Source organism: Aegilops tauschii, chromosome 2 (genome assembly GCF_002575655.3).
Source record: "Aegilops tauschii subsp. strangulata cultivar AL8/78 chromosome 2, Aet v6.0, whole genome shotgun sequence".
Classification (NCBI taxonomy): Eukaryota; Viridiplantae; Streptophyta; class Magnoliopsida; order Poales; family Poaceae; genus Aegilops; species Aegilops tauschii.
This window is the reverse complement of record NC_053036.3, coordinates 497,166,393-497,175,727: the sequence shown is the minus strand read 5'-3', so window position 1 is coordinate 497,175,727 and position 9,335 is coordinate 497,166,393. Positions and strand designations below refer to the sequence as shown.

At 47.0% G+C, this 9,335-nt stretch overlaps 1 protein-coding gene across 2 annotated transcripts; it reads right to left on the bottom strand.

The window, feature by feature from the left end:
• Window positions 1-4,559: 4,559 nt before the first annotated feature.
• On the bottom strand, window positions 4,560-9,111 carry LOC109765661 (uncharacterized). 2 transcript variants are annotated; one of them, XM_020324443.4, is made up of 13 exons: window positions 8,845-9,111; window positions 8,483-8,766; window positions 7,800-8,332; window positions 7,594-7,683; window positions 7,272-7,511; window positions 6,843-7,064; window positions 6,421-6,721; window positions 6,016-6,338; window positions 5,819-5,928; window positions 5,612-5,706; window positions 5,449-5,525; window positions 5,101-5,197; window positions 4,560-4,913 (listed from the first exon to the last, which is right to left on the bottom strand). In XM_020324443.4, exons 2-12 carry the CDS (start codon window positions 8,727-8,729, stop codon window positions 5,102-5,104), a joined length of 2,334 nt encoding a protein of 777 aa, XP_020180032.1. In that variant the 5' UTR covers window positions 8,730-8,766; window positions 8,845-9,111; the 3' UTR covers window positions 4,560-4,913; window position 5,101. The 2 variants fall into 2 exon arrangements, with proteins under 2 accessions (XP_020180032.1, XP_020180031.1); XM_020324442.4 differs by having other exon boundaries at window positions 4,560-4,883.
• Between the last annotated feature and the right edge of the window lie 224 nt (window positions 9,112-9,335).

The window sequence follows — 9,335 nt, the reverse complement described above, 5'->3', positions numbered from 1 at the left end:
GCCCCCTTCCTCACCGGTGGACACACTCTCCTTCGCCCCGCAGTCCTTCTCTCGTCGTCGGCGCCCCATCCCGTCTCCCCCGCCTCCAGCCACCTCATCTACATCCGTCGATGGGAGAACGTTTCCCCGACGACGGTACGGCGGCCAACGGCTTCGGCCGCCGCACCCTGCACGAGTGGGAGGCGTACCTCCTGCACGAGGCCAACTACCCGGCGCCGCCTGACATGTGCGTGCCGGGGCGGTGGAGGCTCAGCGCCGGAGGCGTCCCCGTCCCCCCGCAGCCCGACGCCGACTGCTTCCACGGCGAGATCACGCGCGTTCGGGCCTCCATGCCGGAGGAGGTGCGCGGCCGCCCAGAGTACGCCGCCAACAACCACGCCAGCTGGGCGGCGTACTTCCAACGCCGCCATGAGGAGCAGGTCGCCTCCACCAACAGCATGCCGGTGATGGGGCGCCACAACGCCGACGGCCGCCGCCTATGGTGGGGCACCCCCGGGCCGACGCTGCACTACGTCCTCGAGTACCTCGAGGGCGGCAACCAGCCGCCGCTCCAGTACCCGGCGGCCCCGGCGCCTATTCCCCACCGGAGCGGCGGCATATGGATGCCGAGGCGCATGGGCGGTGGGTCGTCCTCTTCCTCCTCCTCCCGCTCCACCGGTTCGCCGGCGTCAGGGCCGAGCCCGTGGAGACGCCGCTCGAGCGGCGCCCTCGTCATCAATGAGGGCGGTCATGGCTCCTCCTCCTCCCGCCTCGTGAAGCCAAAGACGGAGCCGAGGCTCGTCGCCGTCAAGAGCAAGTACGACGACATCACCGCCGACGACGAGGCCGCCCTCAAGTGGGCGCGCGAGGACTACGTCCGGCTGAAGACGGAGCGCCAGCGCCGCGCCCTCGAGGAGATCGTCGCTCGGCGCCGCGGCTACAACGAGGGCGGCGTCATCGTCCTCGAGGACAGTGACGGCGACGCACCACCGCTGCCCACCAAGCCCGTTCGCCAAGGCGAGCCAGGGCAGGGATGCAGCAAGGACGACGGCGGCATGAAGGAGGACGACGACGTCGGCGACTACAGCGCCTTCGGCTCACTCTTCGGCATGTAGGAGGGGCGGCGGACGGCAGCACAATAGTTCTAGTTTATGTTTTCTAAAGTTTTTAAAGTATGTTTTCTAAGTTTTTATCCCCTCCTTCCATCTATATAGGGCCTAATGCGTTTTTTAAGACAAATTTTGACCAAGTATTAGAGCAATAATATATGACATGCAACTTACACAAAGCATACCGTCAAATTCGTATGTGGAAGGAGATTTCAATGATATAATTTTCACATTGTGCATGTCATGCACTATTAATCTTGTCAATAGTCAAAGGCGGTTTTGAAAAACGCATTAGGCGGAAGGAGTATATACAGATATGAATGAAATCGCTTAGTTTGGCTAAATATATGTCGTGTTTGGCTGAATTTATTTTTCAAAAAACGGCGTTTGGGATGGGCTTGGGGCGGCGGTTGGGAAACCGTCCGTTCCCACACCGATATTTTCGCCGGCGCGCCCCAGGCAGCGCTATTTCAAGCCCCTAGGGGGCGAACGGCTGGAGATGCTCTTACACACACAAAAAATGTTCGTCAATGGGAGCACGTTGCAGCCGGCAGCGAGCGAGGAGGTGAAGCAGGACCTCATCGGCTGGATAGAAGGCACACCAGGAAGAGGCCAACTACCCACGGCGCATGTTCATGTGCTACCGAGACGCGGAGCAGCACCATTCGAAGTCGAAGGGAAAGTTAACACCAGAGCTATGGAGCAGAGCGATCGCCGGGCAAGACTGCACAGCGGACATGAGAGACTGTTTGATTGCGCACAGGTCCTCCAACGCGAGTAGCGGCCATGCTACCAGTGTTTCCATTTCTTTCCCGGACTAATCATGAGCTTCATTGGCTCAGAAGGACGACTGCCAACATACTACCGGTGCACAGCCGCACGGCAGAGAGCAAGATACAAAAAGTAATCGCTAGTGGTCAGAGATGCTAACAGGCAAGGGCCAAGCACGCCACCGACCACAGACAAATTACCGGTGCTTTCACTTCGACCCGAGACTAACTCAATTCAGCCCAGCGAGGTGGCAACACCACGTCAATCACAGACAGCAGCAATGCACCAATGATTAAAAAAATTATGGCAAAAATGCAAATGAAAGCTCAACACATGTCTCAATAATTTTTTTAACATTGCATGCTCATTGTATAGTACAGTGGTCAAAAAGAAAATAGGTAACAATTCACGTACAGGAAGCCTGTGCAACAACTGCACCATTACATCATTCTACGCCCACACTCTCTGGAGAAGAGACCAACAGAAGCAGCAGTGCTTGCGACAATTTTTTCATCAAACTCAGGCAGCGTAGAGAAAATACAACATATTGTAGGTTATATTAGTGCAACATTCAACTGAAATACGATATGAGCAGCAGTACTCAGGTTAATATTACCTCCATCCCAAATTAGTTGTCTTACATTTATCTAGATACGGACATACCTAACACTAAAACATGTCTAGATACATCCATATTTACACAAATCTAAGACAACTAATTCGGGAAGGAGTGAGTACTAAATATGCATGATAGATGCTACTCCCTCCGTCCCATAATATAAGAATGTTTTTGCAAAGCTTAAGACAGAGGGAGTATAAGATAGTTAGGCATGGTAAGTTCAAGCTAAGCTTAGATGAATACACTACAACACACTGGAGATGCAATGAATATTGCACCATTGCAGCTCAAATTCAAAACTAAAAGTGTGAACATAGTATTCAAATACATATCAATGGAGATTGTACTAACATAACTCATTGCTCAAATTGAAAAAAATGCAAGAGTGAGGATTTCGAATATAGATATTTTGTCAAACGTTCGTCATCAACTAATATTTGCGATCTTCAGGAACATATAGACAATCTTCATGAACGCAAGTTATCGTATGTTTCTACTGAAAACAAGTTGGACCTAACTGCAAGGTTCGATAGCCTCAATTTGATAGTCCATAATGCAAAAAACTTAAACTGAGCTTTTATACTTGCAGTTTGAAGAAAACGTTTCTTCCAGACGCAAAACTTGTAAATTAGTAGCCACCTGATCTACCTTTCTTTGTCCTAAAAAGTCACCCGCCCTTGTTTTTAAGCATTAGATCAACCAACCAGTGCTGATTCCATCACACTTCCAATCCCCGTCTCAAGATTCACTGGCACCCTCTCATTTTGCTGAAATGTATAAATTTTCCTTACTATTGGTGATCTAATGCCGTTTAAAAGTTCTAATAACATCATTGTTGATTTCACCCAAGGACTCCTACTCCAACAAATATTAAACAGATGATATGATAGCCAACAAATAGCTTAGTTATAACCAATGCTTTGTTTCTGAAGACTGCCAAAGTCTGCCATCTCAATGCAGCATCGGAAGAGACCACATCAAGCCACTTTCCAAGAGTAGCCAACCAAAATTGCATAACTTTGATCTCCAGATCTAAACATAGTTATTATCACTTATTCAACCAATCAGGCAATTCCAAGTTAGTGCGGGTGATTCACAACACCTCGTTGTTGCAGCACAGAGAAGGTATTAACACAGTTTGGTAAGCCTTATTGCCGCTTTATGTAGCCTCTATAATTTGTATTTTCAACCATCTCTTTCACCTATCTATTTCTTCGAATTAGCACATGACATCAACAACTCCCAAAAGATTGGATAAGTCTGTTGTTTATAAACTTGTAGACGCAGAACCTCTTAGTGATCTCAAACATCATTTATAAATAGATGATGCAAGGAAGGAACTTCAATATCAGAAATTCAGTTCTTCTAAAACCATCAACCCCCGCCCACACCCAACAATCTAATGCAATTGAGGGCCTAAAGGTACTATACATAACCTATATTATGCAATGAGGGCCTAAGCGTATCATATATAATAACCTATATTAAGTCATAGTGCACTGAAAACTATACTAAAGGAATTAGCAGAACTCAGAAAGACCAGATTCATGCCTCCAGCAAAGTTCTTCAAAACTTGCAACCATCCAACAGATATTTGGCCCAAAGATGTATTGATCCATGCTCCATGCAGAAGTTCAAAGATATTTCATAAACCATGGCGCTCAGTGTTGATAATGCTTGTTAAATTTATCTGGTGCCATGTACTCTATGCTGCTGTTTGACAGCATTGCAAGGCCATCCAGTCATGTAGCTGTGAGTTCTGTTATCTTAAAATTGTGGGGAGGCCAAAGAAATTGCTTGGTGAAAGAACCACCTGAGCCATATAAAAGGTTTCTCCCAGAACCTTGCAACCAACAAATCCGATTTTATCTGCAGTGCAGTTTAACAAATAACTAGTCCAAATTTTCAACCTGATCTTTCAGTCTCAGGTAGCAAAGTTCAATCCACTAGAGAACAGATGCAGCGTGATCTGAACCAAAGGTTTCAGAAGTAACAGCCTTACATGAAGCGCTCACTTCTAAGGCTTCATTTGTAAGTCTGATCTTCTGCTGGGTCATCAAAGGTGGAGTCTCCAAAACACCTTGTGTTGCAGGAAGGAAACGACCTCAAAGATTACTTATTGAAATACTCCATATCTCTCAATGTTATAGAAACACTGGAAGTAAACATGTCAACACACCATGGCTGGCTAGTTCACAACTCTTGACCAACTAAAGCAAAGCCTTACATTAAATAAACATGCCGGAACATCCACAAGACTACTGCTTCAACCAACTCGATGTTCCTGGCTCCTTCAGACATGCCTTATTGATTGCCCACACTTGCCACTTGTCCAGATCCATAGGCCTTAAGTTAAGTAGCTCCATACAATCCATGGCCTACACCAACCTCCTATGATGCCACATCTGTTCCACAAAGACGGTTGGATGCCAAATCTGTATCATTAAAATAATTCATGGTTGATCACGGAGGGTGTTCCGTGTTTGATACAAGGGCAAACATTTGCCATCTCCTAAGTGAGCAACTAGCGCAATGAAGGGGATGATGGCGACAGATGGTGATCAAAATTCATGTGCAATGCAATCAAACTAAAGGAAAACTGAAACTGATTAGAGCTTTCACCTTAGTAGTACGAACTGGAACCACTGCCGCCAAAGTAGCCACTGCTGCTACCCGTGTTTCGACCCGAGTAATGCGATGAATATGAACTCCCGCCAACCTGACCAAACAGTAACATGTTGATCGTCAATTTCCATGAAACAAGGTTGCTTGACACAAATAATTATACATTATGGAAGTGCATTTTATGTTGAATCCAGCAGTATCAATTTGATGTTGTTGATGCTGGTAGTTTTTCCTTCATAGATGGTCAAGCTTAAAAATATTTCACTGGCACTGGACCTATATTTGACTTGGAGAGAGCAATACGTAGTAAATCCATTAGACATAAAATACTTGAAGAAGACTTACATCAGATCCACGAGGCATGTAGTCTGCACTGTAATTTGAAGAGTAATTTCCACCAGCATCTCCAGTGCTCGCAGAACCTACAGATGAGATGCATTAAAAATGTTATAAGCATTGGATCAAGAAAGGTATCATGACAAATAGCATCGGCATCAAGAGTATATACCTCCATAACTCAAGCCATGGCGGCTGCTGCTATACACCGGGTCATGACCAGCAACAGATCTGCTGCTACTGTATCCCACATGTGACCGCCCAAGCCTTCAAGGATGGATATTTGTAAGAACTTGAGATTAGAATCAAATACCAAGACGTTCTCTAAAACAAACAAATACCAAGCAGAAGGACTGCATGTTACTAAATATGCACCAACCTCTCAGTATAAGCATCTGCATACCGAGCACTGCTACCACCAACATCATAATCTAAGCGTGCCTTGGGCTGACGAACGCTAATGTCGTGGTACCGAGGAGGCACGTCATCCTTGCATCATTAACAATAGTCAGGTTGATTGAGGAATAAACTGCTAGTGCATGCAAAAAATGCAACAACATATTAAACTACCCTCACCATCTCAACATATGAGCGTTTTGAACCAGATATTGTATCATAATCACGTCCACGGCCCTCCCTATAGGTTGGCAAAGGTCGGTCAATCTTCTCTACATAGCCGTCATCAGCATATGCTCTCCTGTCAGAAAAACGGGGAGCGCTGCGAGGAGCTAGGTCTGAATAGGCCGATTCACGGGGCGAATAGTCGTCCCTGTAAGTGTGGCGCCTATCCACTGGAACTCTTGCACTGTAGTCAGCAAAGGTAGCTCTGCTCCTTGGCGGAAGAGGTTCATCACGCCTTCCATATTCCCTCCTTGGACTTCTCTTTGGGTAAACAGGAGCTGTACACAGATGAAGTATGAGAAATTTGATGTGGCTACAGTTGAATGTTCTACAAAAAGAATGGGTACCATCTATACGCACCTGGGGGCCTTCTATCATAGGATCTCTCTGGAGGAGGCAAACGCCTAACTCTATCTGGTATCGACATAACAGGGCGTCTATCTCTAATATCTATTGGCCTCTTCAGTGGAGGCCTCCTGATGGGAGGTAAGCGAGTATCAGGTCGTACAAGACGTGGCAGAGGCCGGCGTGGAGGAGGCCGAGTGTATGGGAAACGGCCACCTCGAGGAGCACTTTGCCCAATCCTGAAATTTCCTCTTAATCCATGCTTCATTCTAGGAGGTCTCTGTACTGGCCTTGACAATCTGGCTCTCACTTTTGCCTGAATCACAAAATAATAATCATTAGAAATTATTGCATGATAATTTTATCTATCATACAGTGGGCTGAGTAGATGGGAAAATCAGCTAAGAAGGTACAGCAAACTCAGTTGGAAAACAAACCTTGCTATCACCTTCGCCAAGCTCAGAACTAGTTATCCCATCAACACATGCAACAGCATTATCATGCGTATCAAAAGTAACAAACCCAAAATCTTTTCTTTTGGCCGCAGGCATGTTTCGGGCAAGTTCAACTTTCTCAATAGCTCCATACTTTTTAAGGTACTTCTTAACACGATCTTCTTCCCATGAGGGGGGGAGACCATCAAGAAATACAGTTCTGACCTGAACCACAGAACCAAAATGAGGATTCAGTAACTTTAAACATATTATTGTCATACCAATATTAAACACGACAACAGAAAATAGAAACTAGCAGCTGCCAGAGTGGATGACCAAACAGTATCAAAATACTTATACTATCATGCCCACTTAAAAGGGGAGGGGGGAAAACAGTGCCACTTAAAACTACTGCAGAAAACAAGTGCTGACCTGTGCCATCATTTCATCATCGACTTCAGGATAGGAATCGGCAAAGGAAACCTTTGCAGTGCGATCAACTCCAAAGACTACATCCCTCTTCTGCAACCGCCTGAAAGCATCCATAGCTTCAGGGCGAGTAGAAAACTCAAGTAAAGCATACCCACGATTCATCCCTGGGTTATTGCTATCCTCAACCAATATTAAATCATCAAAATCCTCGACCTCATAGATCTTCAGTTTCTCCTTCAGCTGTAAATTCCAAAACAAATTATTTCTTACACCGAGAAGCAGGAAAAAGGCATCAAGGAGAAAAAGAGTTTGAGTGCCATACATGTTCTTTTGTCCATGTCTTGCAGATATTGCCAACAAAAAGTGTATCGTTGTCACGACTAGGAGCAACACCGCATTGCTTACCTCGCACCTACAGAATTTCAGAAACAGTTAAGTACTTGCAACAAAATATACTATAAACATATGTAATATTTTTCTTTTTGTTTAGGAATGTATTAAACAAATGTAATCAGTTATAAGACCAACCATCGGATTTTTCAGATCTGAGACAGCACGCTTTGCTTGCTCCACAGTCTCATATTGCAGGAACGCGAAGCCTTTATTCTTCTTCGTAACAGGGTTCATCATCAAACGAACTTCAGTGATCTCGCCGACTTCACTGAAAACTTTCCTCAGGTCACTTTCTGTGGCATCTTTATCTAGCCCACCAACAAAAACTTCAAACTCCTTCCTCTTACGATGTGCTTTCACCATTTCATGATGGTCTTCGTCCTCCACGTCCACATCGTGGTCTTCATCTGCATTTTCATATTCCTCACCCTCGCCATCATCCCCGCCATTATCCAGTTCCTCCTCATCCACCATCTCAGTCTCCTCTTCGACTACATCTTCAGTGTACTCCAGCCCTTCATCGCCGTCCTCGTATTGCTCCTCATACTGCTCCAAATCCTTCTCGTCGTAGTCCACGGCAGGCTCCTCTTCATATTCTGGCTCATCCTCGAACTCCAGTCGTTCACCTTTGTCCTCTTCTTCATATGTTTCTTTTGCAGCTCCATCATCTAAAAATTACATAGATGTCAAGTCCTCGCACATTTATATATAGGAAAAAGACAAGAAGTCCCAAGTAAGGAAAAACGGCATGGCGTAGCACAGATCTATAAGCGAAAAAAGTCTTAACTATGCGCGAAACAGAGGAGCAAACGTGATACCTTCAGCGTGGCTTGCGCCGTTCTCAGCGGCATCCGCCTTAGCCTTCACCTCAGCGGCCGGCTGCTGCGGTGGCGGCGACGGCTGCGGCTTCTGTTCCTCCACCTTAGGGGGAGCCTCCTCCGCGGCCTTGACCACCTCGACGGGCGCCTCCTCCGCGACCGGCTGGGGCTTCGCCGCCCTGGCCTTCGTCGCCGACCCCTTCCTCGCCGCCGCGGCGCCGCCCCTCTTAACCGACTTGGGCGGCATCTCTCTCAGGCCGCCACACCAAAACCAAGAGCACCGGCTGCAAACCACCAGAAGAGCAGGCGGAATTAGCGGAAGCGAATCGGCGGGCCGGGAACCACGGGCGAGCGGTGCGTACCTCGTGCCCTCGCGGAAGATCGAGTTTGCGGAGACCGAAACCCTAGCGACGGAGACGAAAGCGCTGCGCTTTCGTTAGGTTTGCGGCGAGACAAGACGGACGGTGCGTGGCCTCAGCCTGGCGTTGCCTTCGTTGGTTAGCCTCCCCGCTCCTGGGTCGAGTCGTATTCTCCGCAATCTGGAGACGCTCCTGGAGTTGTTGGGTGTAATTACGGATTGACCACCGGGGCCTCGCGTGCTCCCGTTGACCGCTTCCGACGCAATAACGCGGCCTCGCGTCCTTTTATTTGCGACGTTATACTTGTTTTTCTTTTTTTTCGAAAACTGCGACGTCAGGCTAGCCAAGTAGCCATAGTGGGACTAAGACTAGGACTAGCCACAGTGGGAGTAACTTCGGTAGTAACATCGAGTTCAACACAACAGTTTTGCTTATGTGGCAATGAGTTAATAAGGAGAGATGTAGTACTAGTAACTTAGCTAGTTACTGTAACA

Bases quoted from the DNA above. Each gene is read 5' to 3' on its own strand.
- LOC109765661 (XM_020324443.4), bottom strand. From the start codon at position 8,729: ATGCCGCCCAAGTCGGTTAAGAGGGGCGGCGCCGCGGCGGCGAGGAAG. The intron at 7,065-7,271 runs GTCAGCACTTGT...TCTGTGGTTCAG, and splicing joins ATGATGAAATGATGGCACAG to GTCAGAACTGTATTTCTTGA. The intron at 6,722-6,842 runs GTTTGTTTTCCA...TTTGTGATTCAG, and splicing joins TTGGCGAAGGTGATAGCAAG to GCAAAAGTGAGAGCCAGATT.